Here is an 18,179-nt window from a genome sequence, read left to right as displayed (position 1 = left end):
GGGGTCTAATTCTTTGTTAGCTTTCTTGACTAAACTATGGGGGCTATATTTATCAGATTACGGCTTCTTCCGAAATTTGGGAATCAGAAATACAGACCCGTCAAAAAAACGATATGGTTATTCCGAGAAAGTTCGTTTTTATGCCAGATTTTTTAACTTAAATTAATTGGCATATTTGTATTCACCTCCTTGAGCCAATGTCCTGGAACATTAAGATCCGATTAATAGATCAAAAGGTATTCAGGGTCATCTTTTCATATTTTTATGCACTGTTCATTACGTGTAACCTTTGATATAGGATTTAGGTAAGTTAAAAAGAATCGAATAAATTACAATGTATTTCTGAAGATCTTCGTTGATAACACGAATCTCTTTCCGAGTTAATTATTAAGCCTCATTAAAACTGAGATGTAGCTCAAAATTTCCTTCGTAATATATCACCTGCGTAAATTTATAAAAATATTAAAAAATATATTTGAAGAACAGTTTTTGACGTTTTTCGATTCGCCCGGCGCAAGCGAAATGTTGCCAAAAAAGTTAGACACTTCAAAAAAAAAATTTTTTTGCAGTATGTTTTAAACACATAAAAATTAAATAAAAAAAAATAAGTAATGGAGTTTTTATGCTCCCAATTAACCAAACTGTACCATGTTTTTCGATGTATTCGATGATAACCTTCCTTATTTGTCAAACTTCAGTTTGTTAAGTTTTTCGCTGCCAACGCGAAAAAGGAAATTTAATTGGTTTTGGCACACTAAGCGAGTAAGTGCTTTATAATTTTACACTATATCGGTGACCACGTTTGTTGGAGCAGTAGATCAAATTTATCATTTTATTCCTATTTAAAAAGTTGATTCTTCAGGACGTTCCGTTATCTTTGACCAAAAATCTGAATTCTCATTAATTGAAAGTTGCTCTTTTTGCAAAACTACATTATATACTACTAATCTGATGATTTAGATTTGCTATATTTTACGATATTAAAAAAATTCAATTCCTATCATATTATATGCTAAACTAAGTGATAAATTTTGAATTGAAAGCGTGTATAAAAATAATTTAGTTTATTGCTTATTCGAAGAATTTAATTGTAAGTTGCCTATTATTTATGTGCTGAAAATGGAATACTTTGAACAATTACGTTTGTTTCAAATGGCGTGCTTAAAATTCCACTCTTTGCAGTTTCATTAGTGTATTCCTTCATTTCAAAGTTATTAAATTTTTTATTAAGTGAACTTTCATTCCAATAAATGTAAAAGAGAGACTGATTAAGAAAAGTATTCTCGAAGAATGAAATAGTAATTAAAACTGAAAATTGAAGAGGAAGCTGTAAGTTGGAAATCTTTCTCAGCTGAAATAGTCTTCATTCTTAAATGAGAAAAATTAAATTGGTGTGACATTAATTCCTGTAAGTTTAATGGATACATGAAATAGCTTTTGTACAAATACTTGGGAGAAAATTATGAGATTTAATTATATAAGCATACACTTAAAAGAATTAATTATTTAAATGTGTTAAGTGCACTGTGTTAATCATCACGTATCGGGAATGGTATTTAATAAAAATAAGGTAGAATAAATAAATGAAACTTGTTCCTTTTATAAATTATAAAAAGAAAAAATAAACTATACACAATTACACAAAAATAATTTTATTCTAGATCATTTTGACTTATTTTTTTCTCGTCAATTCTTGTTATTTTGTGCTATAGCTGTAAAATATTATATTATTATAAGTTGATAAATAATCAAAGCTTTTCAGAATCAATAATTTCATTTAATTAAATATGAATTACATTAATTACACATTCTTTCATTTAATAATGATTTTTTTAAACATTTTAAAATAATGTAACGGGTTTAGCAGAAAAATAAGTGCTTGTCCGAGCCAACCCTCTCAGAGTTTATATGCACTAAATACATGTACTGGTACATTTACGTACCAGTATGAAAAATTAATTAGTTTTATTTTAATAGTTTGTCTTCCGAAACGGGAGCTTTGGCTCCGAACTGTAGGCAAGCAAAGCCAACTCTCATTTTTTTCCCAATCTCTTCGATTTTTCAATTGCGGATTGAAAAATCCCGTACTACTTTATACCGTTAGACAGAACCATGGTGGTTCAGGAGACAGAGCACTCATCTTCCAAAGAGCTGCCCCGGGTTTGAATTCCAGCGATGGATGTTCAAAACGAATTCCGCACCCAGCTCGCACCGAAAAAAGTGCTGAAGTAAAATATCCTCAGTGGTAAACGGATTACGGATTCGAGTCCATTTGCTAAGAGGCTAACAGTTGGAGGTTTATATAGTTTCCCACTACAAATTAAGCAAATTCGAATTAGTTCCATCAAAAAGTCCTTCACGAGGACAAATTTCTCCCAATGCTTGATCTAGGTCCCTTGTCTTCTGAATTGGGTTAAAAATGACAAGGATACTGAGTTGATCATTAGTAGTCGTAAACTCAAAATTCGTTCTTCTGTTTATCGACAGTTATAAAATATTATTAGACAAGAACCATGGTGGCTCAGGGTATGGAGAGCTTTGCCTCCCAATGAGATGACTCGGGTTCGAATCCCAGCAACGGCTAGTAGATATGAACTCCCCTCCCAGCTCGCACCGACCACAATGCTGGGGCAAAATATCCTCAGTAGTAAGCAGATCATGAGTCTCCTTTCCTTCAGGCTAATCTTGGGAGTTTTTCATGGTTTTCCCATCCATGTAACGCGGGTTATTTTCATCAAAAAGTACTCCTCGAAGGCAAATTTCCCTCAATATTTGATTCAGAATTTCTCTTGTCTTCTGCAATGGGTTCAAAATTACAAGACGTAGGAGTTAAACAATAGTAGTTGTAAACCAAAAAAACGGATCGCCTGTTCAACGACTGTTATAAAATATAAACATAAAATATATTTATTAAAAAATATGTCACAAATGTCTATTTATCACGAATGATCACATAGTATTTTACTTGAAACTTGACATAAAGGAAAACTCGACCAACTTTTGACTTGCTTTTAATAATAATAATAATAATTAAACAAAAAAAAATCAGCAAATTTGTTCTTTTTAATCCTGAACCAAAAAGGCGACAAGAAGGAAATTCGCTTTCAACTGTTTATAATAAATGTTTTGAATCAGCTTTTGACAGGTATTGAAGAATACCAACTTCTAGTAAATATTTCGCCAATTATAACCAAAAATACTTTTAAGGATTGAGTTTAAAAAATAAGAATACAAAAGAAGTCGCATTTTTTTCGTCATCATGCTAATATTTATTATAAAATTTGACGTCTCAGTAAGTATTTTTCAATCTGATAAAAATTAATATAAGATAATCATACCTTATATTTAGCTATGTATTAATATAAGTTAAATTAATTAACGAAAGAGAACCAGGAATCTTTCGGAACTCTCACACTTAATGGGTTACAGAAACGATTCATATTCTCATCATGAAATTTTATGGGTACTATTTATTAATTCATTCATTTGGCTAATAATTTAAGTATTTTTTTTTAATAATGTCTTCGAATAAAAAAGATATTAAAGCAATAAACCATGTTGTTTTAGAGTAAATCACTTTGAATGAACAAAATATAAGATGAAAAAAATATTCTGGGATTATTTGGAAGAAACCCAGAGAATAATTTTGATGCAAATAATACATGTTGAATGCATATAAGGCTGTTCAGCCACCTTTTAATACAATACTGACGTAGCTTAAAATACTCTTCTCCCCAGTATAACCGAGAATGATTTTCGATGTTTTTCTCATCTTATAACGCAATTTTATATTAGCTACACAACCAAGAATAATTAATATCACTGCTAAACTCAGGAGTGAGTAGTTCAAAATTACAGGAATATGGAGGTAAAATTAAAAAATAATTGATCTTCATATATGAGAGAACTTTTCCAAAGGCAGGAACCATGAAGTTGACAATATCTAATTTTAAAATTTATGGATATTTTTGCAATATGCATTGCACTGAATCATTTAACATCTTGACAAATTTTGCCCTTTTTTGTTGAAAAAATAGTTAATTATAGGTAATTATTTGGTAATTATCGAAAAATATGCATTGCTTTTTCACTAGAAAAATGTTCTCTCTTTGGAAAATTTTTCAAACTGGCTCTATATGTTTTATTAAGAATTAAATTTAAATTTTATTTATATCGGGTTTAAGAATTTAGATCTCTGTTATTGTCCCATCTCTTGAAAAATGCTCAAGAGCATGTCTTCATGAATAGATTGTTCACCGACAGTAATAAATTAAAATTAAAGAGTTTTATATACGAAAGAAACGTTAATTTTTATTTTTGGTATTTGCTTTTTGTCTGTTTGTATATTAGCTTATTTATTACGTTATTTCCAGATAATTATTGAGTAAATGCTTTTTAGAAGGAAAAGGTTGGTAAATTAGACATTAGTTTAAAAAAATCAGTTTTGAAATTTAAAAGGTAAATCCTTGAAGCAGAATATAGAGCATGAAATAAGTCAAATATATTGCAATTCTGGATCAAATTACGGTAAGAAGATCTGCACTTGAGGCTAAAACATTATCCGTAACCCTCAGTGCCAGACCTTTTTACTGTGAAATCCATATTTACCAGAAATCCATAGCAGAAATTTTACTTTGGCTCCAGTTGGGCACAAAATTGGCATGATATCGATCCTATATGAACATGCATCGAGGGACCAATATTGGGATGTCTAGATTATTTAATATTGGTCCTGTATAGGGCAAATATCGGTCTATAAACAACCAATAACTAAAGAATGATTATAAAATATCGGGTGAATCTGACAACTCTATATAGGGAAAATATTGGTTATAAAGTGACTGTAAAATATCGGGTGAATAGGACAATTCTATACGGGGCTGATACCGGAAAATTACGACCCTTTAAACCCTCAATGAGTGTAGTAAATGGTGACTGATGCACGTTAATTTTGTCGAGTCTCAATGTCCTCCATGTTCCCATAACAAATCAGAACCTCTGGGGGTACTGATCCAGGAGTTTTCTTTTCTTCTGAATTGGTTAAAAATTACAAGGCTACGGAGTTGAACATTAGTAGTCGTAAGCCCAAAAATTGGGTCGGCTGTTCAACGACTGATATAAACCCTTAATGAGCAAAGATTCGCGAATATTGCTCCATTGAGGGCTAAAGTTATTTTGTTTCTAGGGTAACATATGTTACGCACCGGAGAATTTGAGATACCGAAATTGTTACAGTAATAATCAGCGTAAAATCACTGAATCACTCTAATTAAATAAATATTACAGTCAAAATACGGTATAATATTTTACAGTGAAAAAGGATTTTGTTGGAAAAATGGGATGGAAAAATGATTTTGCGAATGATGCACCCAAAGTGCTAATAAATCTGCAAAAGTATAGATGGCATTTTTTACAGTGTAATCAGAGAGAAGGTGACAGTTTGGAATTCAACTCAAAAGAGTTGATATCGAAGCTGTCAGAGAGGGAATTTTTCGTACTCAGAGGATAGAGCGCTGGTGGCTCAGAGGATAGAGCGCTCGTCTCCCAACGAGATGACGCTGGTTTGAATCCAAGCGATGGCTATTCGATACGAATTCCCTACCCGACTCGCAACAACTGCATTGCTGACATAAAATATCTTCAGTGGTAAGCGGATTATAGGTCAGAGTTATCTTGCCGTGGCTAATCATGGTAGGTTTTCGTGGTTTTTCCACCATGTAACGCCAATGCGGATGAGTTCCATGAAAAAGTCTTTTACAAAAGCAAGTGTTTCCCAATACTCGATCCAGGAACTCCCTTGTGTTCTGGATTGTGTTCGATTTCGCATGGCTGTGGAGTTGGAATTGGTAATCGTAAATTGAGAAATTAGTCAGCTGTTCAACAATGGTTATAAAAAAAATGAAAAAAAAAATGTAAGGAAAATTTTATTCTGTTATTTTGTTGATCATCAAGAATTTTTTTTCATTGATGGAAAAGCTACTTATTTCAAGAAATAATCCAAATATATCTCAGGCATTAATTACTGAATTCAGCTTAAACTATTTGGATCCTCAAGAGATCTGAACTTGTTAATATATTCAAATAATGCCTATATGATAGCTTGAAACTGTTTCGATGAACTGAATTACAACTGGATTAGATTGCAAACATTCAGATTAGATAAATTTGCCTGCCTGATATATTAGTCCTACAACGTCAAATTCAACATTTTAAGCATAGACTTAGTTGCGTAAATTCTCTAACTTTCTGAGAGAAATTCTTTTCAAAAGTGGTAGTGAAACGAAAATATTAAATACGCGATAATGAGATAGAGTCACTGCGTTATTTCTAATTTTGAAAGGTCTTAGAAAATGTAGTTTAAGAGAGCTACAACTTAAAATTAAGGAGATATCCTATGAGAACTTATCAGTCCTAAACTTAAACATGGTTCATGGAATAAAGTGTTGTTTAGCATATTGAATAAGTTTGTAATTAAAAAATTAGTATGACTTATTTAAAGCAATCACATATTTAGAATTTGAAAAAAATATATATTAGTATTTTTCCAAAGTACTTTGCATTTTAAATGAATTCATTAAATAAAATATATAAATATATAGTGAAAATTTATACTTTATAATTAAACATTGTATAATTTTTTTTGAAATCTACAAAACAAACTTGAATGAAAAAAACTTTAAAAAAACCAGTTTTTGTTCATTAAACGCATAAACATTGCAAGTAAATGGAGACTGATTATTTTCTTTTCAGTATTTCAATAAGTTAACTAGTTTAAAGCTTACAAATTATACATTCTATTATCAAGAGTTTGAGTCATTTAAAAATTTATTAATTTATTCTTGAACAACAATGATTTTTTTTAAATACGTGCCTATTTTTAAACATTTGGAGATCTTTTTCCTAAAAAAAAATTTAGGTTAAATTTAATATCTCCATAAATTGGATTTACATTTGTTAAATTGACACATTTGTTAAATTTAATCAAATGGATAAGGCTTAAACTAGTAAGATTTTATTTTTATTAATAATTAAGAATAATTTATGTTATATATTTACTTTACTGTGAATGCAATTTATTCTCGTGGCATTAGTAAGCCAATTTCTGAAACTAAATAAATATTTCTTAATAAAAACATTTTGCAACAGAATGCAATTATAAGAGAATCTTTTTCGCCAAAAAAGAAGAAATCTTAACAAAATAATTCTTGTCATAACCTTCTATTTCGGCTAAGAAAATAAGCCTGCATACGAAGAAAAATAACACTGAATAAATTATAAATAATCATCATAATCCCGTTTAGATTTGCGAAGACACGCTTTGTGTATGTAAGACCATCTGGTACTCTTATCAAACAAACGAAAGTCTAAATAAAAGAATCGATATATGCATATCTTTCGTTTTTGGACACGCAATGCATTATTTTTTATTCTTATCAAAAATTCAGTCCAAGATTTTATAAAATATGCAAAAGTCTAATATACATTTATTCATGAACTTTTCGGAATATTTCCTTTTCGTTGACATTAAATGGATTTATATTTAAATATTAAAAAATGGAGGGATTTTACTTTTGTAGATTAAATTCCACAACGCTTGTATACCTGTATCTCAGTACTTTCCCTAACTTAGAATTTATTTAAAGTGATGAAAATTAATCCCCTGACATTTGCGGAAATTTAATCAATCATTTCTATAAGTATTAAAAATGGAATTAATCTGATAAATTTACTTTAAAATTTTCAAATATTAATTATTTAAATGCTAAAAATTTTACATGCATAAATTTTTAATAATAGTCTAATCTTTCAATAGTTATTAAATTAAATTAACTTTACTTATTGTTTTTTTTTATTTTAACAAATTTTGAATTTAAGAAATTTAAAGAAAATTCATTGTAGTATGCTTAAAATGGTGAATATGATATTTATTTTTTAAGCAAGCTTTCTTTAAGATACAATAATAACCAAGCAATGAACTGAACTATTGACAAATAAGTTTAAAATATTCTTTTGCAAAACGTGTTTTTTTTTAACACTTCCCTATGCTTATGTCCTGCTTGTATTCGTTAGACAAATTGAAAGTAACCATGTTCTATTTCTTACTTAACTCTGTCTCTAATATTAAAGATTTCTCTCAAAGTAATCTTCCTTTTGCCTCTAATAAAACTTAGCCCTTATTCTTTATTTTGCTGATAGATGACTTTACAGCAATTAAAAAAATACATTAAAAAATCTATGAAACATTTCAAAAGCTTAAGACGTAATCTGCAGATGGAGATAACTATTTATTTGAAAGTAAGTTAGCTTTATAAGAGAAAGAGGACGGGAAAAGACACTGATAATTATGCTGTATTTATTTTTCTTGAAAGCCAGACGGTCGAGTGGTTAGCATGTGTGACTGCAGGTTCGAATCCCTCTTAGGATATGGATGTTTCTCTATGTGTGTTGTTCTCTATTGTGTGATTTGTGAATGTGGCCCACCCTATAAACGGGTATCTGTGGCAGTTCGGCGTGGTCAATGTTGACCAGCTCCGTGTTCACAGGTACACACTGGTTAACGTTAAATTAGTAATACATCCGGCATCCTCCTAGGGGAAGGAAGTAAAAGTTCAGTGCCTGCCGTTAGAAAAAAAAATACCTGGAGGAAATTAAAATCAAATTAAGGTGGTGGTGGTGGCTCTTATCATCTGCAGATGACCTGGCTGAAACCAGGCTGACAGCAGCCGAACATCAAAAACCCGCTAAATAAGGACACGGTTCACTGTCTGAAAGATTTTTAAACCAGCAATTTTGAACTTGAATTAAAATTAATTGATTAGAAAAAAAAATTATTTATGAACTACATCTTGAACTTTATTAATAGTGAAATACCTTCAAAATAGCCTGCCAGTTAAATATTACTTATATAAAAAAACATTCTATAATATTCGTATGGCAGGATCTATACTAGATCAATTAAGATTCTATCACTAACATACAAACTGAAAAATTTCTTTTGATTTTTAGAAAAGCCGAAAATATACAAGAAGTAAGCTACATGCATATTTCATGCAGTAATTTCATGTAATTATTTCAGTAATTCAGCATATTTCATGCATGTTTTCCCTGATCACTCGTATGCAGACTTATTATTACAGACTTATATACAGACTTACTCGTATACGTTTATTACCGACACAGATGTGGATTACACTTCTAAACTATAAGTTATAGAAAATAAATTATGTTGCAGGCTAAGGCCATATTCAAATTGCAAAAATTTTAATCTCTTTGCATTCTCATTCCCTTTTAAAGTGAATTTTTCTAAAGAAATACGTTATTCATAACTAAAAATAATATAACCAATACTCTGTCAAAGCAAGTTGAAATTTTTTTTTATTTATGAAGTTTATCAAGAAATCTTTAAAGAGAGAAAAAATGCTACAACATTCGACTCTTTATTAACTAGGTTTGAAGTATTATTGGGTAGTACAAAAGGGCATAGGTGGAAGTCATGTCTAGGAGGACCATACTCTTTGTTAAATTTTAAATGAAAAGCAAAAGTAGAATTCCATTTCTCCATTCTTCAATAAACTGTATGATTATTTATTGAAAGTAGAATAATAAAATGAAAAGTTTATATAACTCTCTCTAATAACTCCAACAACTAATTGTTTTATCGACCTGAAAGTTTGAACTGAGATCGTAATGTCTAATTGAAATAGCCCGATCCTGAAACTGTTTCAAAAAATTCAATTAGATCTATTTAGATAAACGTTGGAAAACTGGAATTATCACATTCTATATTATAGGTTGTTATTATAAGTTGGACAAAAGATGATTCAGATTTTTCTTTCTTATATTTTGAAAATATACCAGTAATGTTTGCTGATTTGCAGTTGGGTTTGGTCAAAAACAAAGCTTCCATAATCATAAGCTCAATTACCATGAGCTAAGCTGCGTTAACCAACTATTCACCCTTGTATTTATTCCTTTCGTTGGGATGTATGAAACCTGTGTATAATTCCACAGTACCTATTGCTGGTATCTTGGTATAAATTTTATTATATTTAGTACATATTATAAATACCCGATTGATGTAATAAAAGTAGTATTTATTACCAAAATTAAGTAAGCATCATTGATATTAGTAACAATCGAATAGTGTTTCACGGTTCTCATGAACGAATTCACATTTTTTTTTTAAATTTCCGTTTGCACATTTTACTAAAATTACTTAACTGTCGTTCTTGACAATAATAAGTAACGATGCTATTAATTTTATAATAATTTGGGGTGAATAAACACTAATTATTATTTTGAGAGCCTTAAAAAATCCCCTTACTATAACTAAATATGGAAATAAATTTTAATGTTATTGCCGTTGTAGGTTCTATGGTAATGAAGACCAATTATATCATAATAAGTGTGTTGGATTTTGTTGAGAGCAAATCAGACTGAAAGTCACGTAGAACAAACTGAAAATTTAACTTTATTTACATCAAAAAGAATATAAAAACAATAAGATGTTGCCAGCACAAGAAACTCAAAACTATAACTAATCTAGAACTCAAACCTCAACATCCTCCCCACCCTGGTCGACCTCGAGGGGGATGACCAGAGCTACCGGACGGGTTATATTGTGACCATTAACTCTCAGCTCACAGGATCTTATTTTTCCATCTCGTCCTTCATGCAAGTTCACCACTCTAGCTTTCTTCCACATGTGACGTGGTCGGACATCTTCTTGTAGAAGTACAATATCGCCAATTCGGATGTTAATGATATTGTCCTGATTACGAACTTGATGAAATGACCGCAATTGAAGCAAATATTCCTTAGACCATTTTTTCCAAAAGCAGTCGAGTAAGTCCTGCTGCTGCTTGTAGATTTTTCTTAGCTTTGTGTTGTTATTTGGGCTGGATGGAATGGCCGTTAGTTTTCGTCCTGTCAAGAAATGGCTTGGTCTTAAGGCTGTGGAACTGTCATCTTTTCCATCTTCGTATACCAAAGGTCGGCTGTTCAGAGCGGCTTCTATTCCAATGAGGGCCGTGGACAGACCTTCCTCGTCAAGAAGTGCTCGCCCGAGTACCTTTTGTAGACATCGCTTGACAACTCCTATTAGGCGCTCCCACCAGCCTCCCCACCAAGCCGCTCGTGGGGCGATAAATTTCCAAGTTATGCCATTTTGGGCATAATATTGCTGAGTTTTAGCTGATGACAGAACTTGCCATAGCAGAATCAAGTCCTTATTTGCTGCATGAAAAGTGGTAGCATTGTCGGTATAGATTGTGTGTGGGAGTCCTCTGTGGCCAACAAAACGTTGTAGTGCCAAAAGAAATTTGTCTGTGGAAAGATCCGACATAAGTTCGATGTGTAATGCACGTGTTGTTGCGCAAGTAAATAGTGTTATGTAGGCTGTGTCTCTTGATTTCAAACATCGAATATTCACGGGTCCAGCAAAATCAATTCCTGTGGTAGTAAATGGAGCAGAAGGTACAACTCTTTCAGGAGGTAAATGAGCTTCGATTTGTTTTCCGTATTTCGCTTTGGACAGCTCTCAAGGTAGGCATTTGTGAATAACTTGCTTTATAGCTTGGCGTCCTCTTAAAATCCAGAAGGTTGAACGTAACTCGGACAGGATTATATGCACACCTAAATGGTGAAGTCGTATGTGTGTATGCTGGATCAAAAGGTGGACAAAATAGTGTTTACCATCGAGCAATAAAGGGTGTCGAGTGTCAGAAAAAATGTTTGAAAATTGCAGCCTTCCCCCAAGGCGTAAATAATTATCTTCGAGAAAGGGATTGAAACAGGAAATTTTGGATTTTTTCGGCAGGGGACGTTCAGCTTTTAAGGCATTTATTTCAGCTGAGAAACATTGTATCCAATAGTTTTGTTTCCAATAGTACAGTTTGTATCCAATAGTTTTTAGCTTTCTCTATTTCATTACAATTCAGTTCATGAGTTATGCGTTGCTGTGTCTTACAGTTGTATACAAAACGTAGAATCCAGGCAGTCACACGAAGAAGTTTCGTGTAAGAACTGTAACGAGATATATCTATGATGGGTTCTGTAGTTGCAACGTAGGAGGATTGAAATTTGGTTTTTCGTGATTCAGCTTCAACTAAAGGTTGTGTACGTGTAGATAAAACTTTGATAGGCCAAGTTTCTGGATCATGTTTTAGCCATTTCGGGCCGTACCACCAAGATTCTAAAATCGATAACTGTGATGGAAAGGTACCACGAGTAAGATGATCCGCAGGGTTATCTGTACCGGGACAGTGGCGCCATTGTGCTGAAGTAGTGTTTTGAAGGATTTCTGTTGTTCTGTTGCAGACAAATTTTTTCCAAAGGTTGGGATTTCCCTTTATCCAACTTAAAGCTACAGTAGAATCGCTTCATAGTATGGCAGTGTGGGAATTCATGTTCGTTTCCCTGCAAAAGTATCGGAGTAGGCGAGCTCCTAGTAGTGCAGCTAACAATTCAAGTCTCGGAAGGGTGACCCTTTTGATTGGGGCTAGTTTATTTCGACTGCAAATGAGATGGATCTCAGTAGAAATATCATCAGCGTGACGAGCGTACAAGCAAGCACCATATGCACGTTCCGAAGCGTCGCAAAACACATGTATGGTAACGTCGGAATTTTCGGAAAAGCCAATCCATCTTGGGATGCATATTTCATTCAGATAGTGTAATTCATTTATCCACTTGTGCCACTGCTGTGCTACAGATGGAGGTAATAGTTCATCCCACTGAATACCACTAAGCCATGTATCTTGAAACAATATCTTTACAACTACTGTAACTGGAGCAAACAAGCCTAGAGGATCGTAAAATTTTGACATCAACTTCAGTAGTAAGCGTTTTGTTACTGGTTCTTTACATGTTTGAACAATTTTTTTCTGCACATCAATTTGAAAAAAATCACTGTTAGTATCCCATTTAGCACCCAAGACTTGCGTGATATCCTTAAACGAGACGTTTTCTTGTTTCCACATATCTTTCAAAATCTTAGAATTTGTAGTCCATTTCTCTAATGGTAGGCTAATTAGTGATGTAAGTTGCTGCAGTTTTTGGTATAGAATCAGAGCTTCAGTATCCGTAGACGTTGCGGTTACAAAATCATCCATATAGGTGTTATTCTCAATGTGTCTAGTTGCTGTAGGATATGCTTGTTTGTGTTTTGAAGCCAATTCACGAAGAGAAGCTGCTAATAAAAATGGACTAGAGACGAGTCCAAATGGAATACGTGTGAATCGTTAGGTTACAATTTTATCTTCAGAGCAGAGATTCCCATCAGGAGTATATGTAGTATTGTACCAAATAAATCGTGTTGCATCTCTGTCTTCTTCTGCTAGAATCAGCTGCAGAAATGATTGTCGCCCATCACTAGTGATTGCTATTTTAGAAAGTCGAAATCTCAACAATGTGGCTAAGATATCAGGAAGAAGATTTGATCCTACTTCAAGAGCGTCGTTCAAAGATGGGTGACCTGGAGAATGTGAAGATGCATCGAAAACTATACGCCACTTAGTTTCTCCATTTGTGATTTTCTTTACAGCGTGATGGGGCAAGTAATATAAACGTTCCTCATTATGTGTTTCTGAGACAACTTCAACGTGTTTTTTATCAAAGTAATCTTGAATGTGCTCAATATATTTTTCTTTGAATTCTGAATTTGCATGCATTTTCCTTGTTAAAGATTGAAATCGTTGAATTGCGACTTCATAATTGTTCGACGAAAGTTGAACTTCTGGTTTCCAAGGCAATTTTACAACTCTTCTACCATCGATGATTTCAAAAGATTGATGAAAGTTCGTTAAGAGTTCAGAGTTGTGAGGACTTATTTTTTCTTGTGTTGGTTGTATGCCAATGCTCTCTAAGTTCCAGAAATTTCGTACCACATTATCTAATTCCTGAGTTGAAGTATCCACATCAACATTATGAACCGTTGAAATGAAGGAAACTGTTGCGTGTGATCGAGTTCCACTAAGTACCCAACCAAAACTTGATGGGACCAAGGCCAGAGAATCCGACAACCTGACTGAACTTCAGAATTCATAACAATCCAGTAGTAATCTGCACCGATTAAAATCTCAATTGGTAAGTTCGACAATGAATCATCTGGATCAGCAAGTTTCATTCGCTTGTTTTTAGCAAAAAGTGAAACATCCGTTGATGAAGGTAGGTGTGATGCATATTTGTTGGAGCCTTCAAATGCAGTAACATTAACTTTAGATTTGTCCCAGATACTTGATAACTGAAATTTGACTTGTCTTCGCATGTAGCCAACATTAGCTGGGGATTCAAAGGCTTGAATGTCCAAATGTCTGGTTGAAATGACTGGGAGTTTTAAAGCATCCACAAGATTAGAAGAAACGAAACTAGATTGACTTCCACCATCCAATAGACAACGTGTCAGTTTTGTAATGCCAGTGGGCCCAGTTATGAAAACTCGCGCAGTTTGCAAATGAACGAAATTGGAAGGCGATACATCAATTTTGTTTGTAGATGTAGCCACAGGCTGCTCATTGGTTAGAGGTTTGCATATTGATGTATGGTGTTTTCTCTTGCATTTGGCACAGCGAAATTTTTTTTTCTTCGGGGGCAATTTTTTTTGGTATGTCCTCGGTTAGTGCACAAAAAACATCTATTACTAGTCTTCAATTTCTGTATGCGCACGTCTATGTCCGTTACAACATTGCACTGTTGAGGCCAATGTCCGACAGTTTCACAGAAAGGACAAAAGGGTGACATTATTTTACTTTTGGTAACTGATTTAGAATTCACATTAAAATTTTCTAAGGAGGATTTAATAGGATAGTCTGGAGCAAGTGAACCTTTAATATTGCTTGCAGCAATTGATCCCTCGACCTCTTCTGATAAAAATTTCATTAATTTTGAAATATCGCTTTCACCAAAATTTTCACGTTTGGCATGTACAATCCATATACGACAGATTTCATGAGGAAAAGCACGAAGTATTTTAGGAGCCAAAATTCTTCCGTATGATTGAGTTTTTTTTCCTAAAGCATCTAAAGCCTGTATTCTTCGATTACAATCAATATATAACTCATTTATTGCTGCTGGAGAGTGATTTTTGACAGGTTTTAGGTTTTCTAAATAATCGAGATGAGCCTGTATTATTTTATGTTTATCGCCATATTTCGATTTCAAAATATTCTTTGTTGTTGCATATGTTTCTGCAGTTATATTAATTCCATTAACTATTCGTTTTGCTTCTCCATCTAAATATCCCCGCAAAAAAACATGCTTGTCAATCAGCGATAAACTTTCGTTTTTGTCGATACAGTTTTCAAAACACTCCCAAAAACTATGGAATTCCTCAATTTCGCCGTAAAACGTATTTATTTTTATTGTAGGCAACTTTACTGTAACATTTGAAGGCGAAGACGAAAAATTATTTATATTGGCAGCTGTTGGCGATGTTTCAGAAATTGAATTCGTGTTCCGATTTGCTGTTCTTTTGAAATTAAATAACGCCAAATGAGCATATTCTGCGTATCTTTCGCATTCTATTACGTCTTCCTGATATTCTTCATCATTTAAAAAATTATGTATTTCATCGTCTGCCAAGGTTAATTCTTTAATTTTATCTTGTAAACGTTCAATATTGTATTCCTTTTCAGTTTGTGCACTAGCAGCATCGTTCAATTTCGTCGTTAGTTTCGTAATGGCGGTACGTAGCGTTGTTTGTTTGCGTTTAAATATTACTAGTTTTTCACTACCGGTAGCCATTCCAATTCAGATTTATGACGAAAGTAATTATAACAAGTTCAGTATGACTTACCGAGGAATTTCGGCACCAAATATTGGATTTTGTTGAGAGCAAATCAGACTGAAAGTCACGTAGAACAAACTGAAAACTTAACTTTATTTACATCAAAAAGAATATAAAAACAATAAGATGTTGCCAGCACAGGAAACTCAAAACTATAACTAATCTCGAACTCAAACCTCAACAAAGTGTCCAATATAGGTACTGTTGCAATATAATATTTACCTTTCTCTGATGCGGAGAAGTACCCTAATAACACCATACTGCACATACATGCACAACATACAAAATTTTTAGTTACTTGTAGTATATTTTGTAACAGTTTCTTACTATTAGATTTACCATAAGTTAAAGAATCCTCTCATCAACAGAAAGCTTAACTATAGATAATATAATTACACATAATATTATAATTAACTACACATAATATAATTTATCCTATGATATTCAAAATTAATCCCATTTTTTTCATGGCTTATTGGATAACTTTAATTTCAATTTTATTAGTTCTTTTTGAGCTTCAGTTGTTTGAATTTACAAAAACACGCTTTAAAAGGATAAGTAACAAATGACAATATCAGAAACACTTGGTATCATGTATCTTTTAAAACACGAATTTGGCAGTGTCACCATACTTCGAGATTAATAATGGTGATTTTACTTATGTTACATAAAATAGGATACCAAAGAAAAATAATTCAGAAAAACGTGCGGCTAAACTAATTTATGTTTGATTACAGCTGTAAGCTATCAATTATCTCCTATTATAAAATCTTTAGCAAGTCCTACGGTAAACTATCTTTTTCCCTAAGTAGCGCATGAACCGGCATATCGAACCCCGATAGGTACTAATTAAAACAAATAATAATAAATTTAAAAAAATATAGAACTGTCTTAGCCTTTTTCAATGGAGACGGTCAGTTTTGTGCAGGATTTTGTAGTGATGATCAATACTGATAATTTGATTAGTTACTATTTTTCATCCCGTACGGAAAACTGGTATTCAGCTAGTAATTAAATAGTATAATGTGCAGTTACATAATAATGTAATGTAATAATACAGTGCAATAATATAATATAATAATGTGTTACTGTATTGGAATTAAAAAAAAGTGTTTGAAATCAATTAAAAACTAATTGAACAAATAATAATACATTTTTAGAAAAATATAGAATTGCCTTAACCTTTCCAATGGAGACGGTATGTGTCTTTCAGTTTTGTGCAGGATTTTGCGGTGATGACCAATACTGATAATTTGGTTAGTTACTATTTTTCATCCCGTTCGGTGAAAAATTCAGCTAGTAATTAAATAGAAAAATGTGCCATTATATAATAACTATAAATATATTGCTCTCGCTTTAGATGCATTTTTTGTTTAAATTGTTTCACCAAAATGCATATCGATTCTATCATCTAGAACAGTGCATTTCCTGAACAACAGGTTAATGGAAAGTCTACAGCATTTTGTTGACTTACCAGCTCTAATATGGACATCTCTGCTTCCAATTATGCCTCCTGTATTAGATGCTTCACAGCGATATACAGTTGCATGTATATCTGGTCTATATTCTTCACCAGAAAAAGGAGGAAATACAAGAGTCCCGTCATGTCGGGCATAACGTAGGCCGGGTAGATCTTGAAGAGATTCACCACTTCCCTTTTTCCACGTGATTACTGGGTGTGGTAGGCCATCTGCTGCACATGGTACCATTGTACCGGTAGTGTTTGAGAACTCAATTTTGTTCGGAGGTTCAATCGTAAAACTTGGTCCTCTCAGAAGAGTTTCATCTGCGTAGCCTGAAAATATTGAAAACATTATAAAAGGTTATAAAATCATGAGAGAGTGAAAAGATATGGCATTTGATTTGATGAATTGGATATGGCATTTGATTTGAGATGAGTGAAAAGATATGGCATTTAAACAATTAAATATACTTAATCCCCCCCAATCAAAAAAGTCGCACCTTGCCCTGATCGTAAGACACGGTTTCCAATAAATCACCAATGTCAAGTATCACAGAATGTTCCTTGTGAGCGGTGGGTGACCACTTTTATCAGACTGAAGTATCAGTTTTGGATAAACTGTCTTATCATAAATTGCTAAAATTAACGACCAGTTCGTCTGGCCAGCTTCACATTCTACGGTGGAAACAAAATTGTAATAGTGTGTCTTCGGATCATCCTCAGAAATGTTTTCCAGATCGCTGCGTTGCCCATTGAGCAGCTTTAGTTCAATCTAGTGCAGAGTAAATAAAGTAATACTACTGATACTACTACAACAAAAAAGCAGTAAGAAGAATCTAAAACATTGAAATAGAATACATTCATGATATATCGTAACATGATCTATTTATAAGATAAGGAGAATTTAAAATGCAAGTTTTCGGAATTCTAATT

The 18,179-nt window shown here is 32.8% G+C and overlaps 1 protein-coding gene across 2 annotated transcripts in view; it reads right to left on the bottom strand.

Moving 5' to 3' along the window:
- The window catches only part of LOC107439299 (cell adhesion molecule Dscam1), a 106,880-nt gene that overhangs the window by 73,352 nt on the left and 15,349 nt on the right, over nucleotides 1–18,179 (bottom strand). For both annotated transcript variants that reach the window (XM_087153659.1, XM_087153658.1), the window contains exon 3: nucleotides 17,259–17,579. In XM_087153659.1, the coding sequence (XP_087009785.1) occupies nucleotides 17,259–17,579 (321 nt within the window). The remainder of the gene's footprint in view (nucleotides 1–17,258; nucleotides 17,580–18,179) is intronic.

The sequence above is a fragment of the Parasteatoda tepidariorum genome, chromosome 10 (assembly GCF_982258835.1).
Source record: "Parasteatoda tepidariorum strain Cologne lab strain chromosome 10, Ptep-v5.0, whole genome shotgun sequence".
NCBI lineage: Eukaryota > Metazoa > Arthropoda > Arachnida > Araneae > Theridiidae > Parasteatoda > Parasteatoda tepidariorum.
The sequence above is the reverse complement of the archived record's forward strand: the minus strand, read 5'-3'. Positions and strand labels throughout refer to the sequence as shown.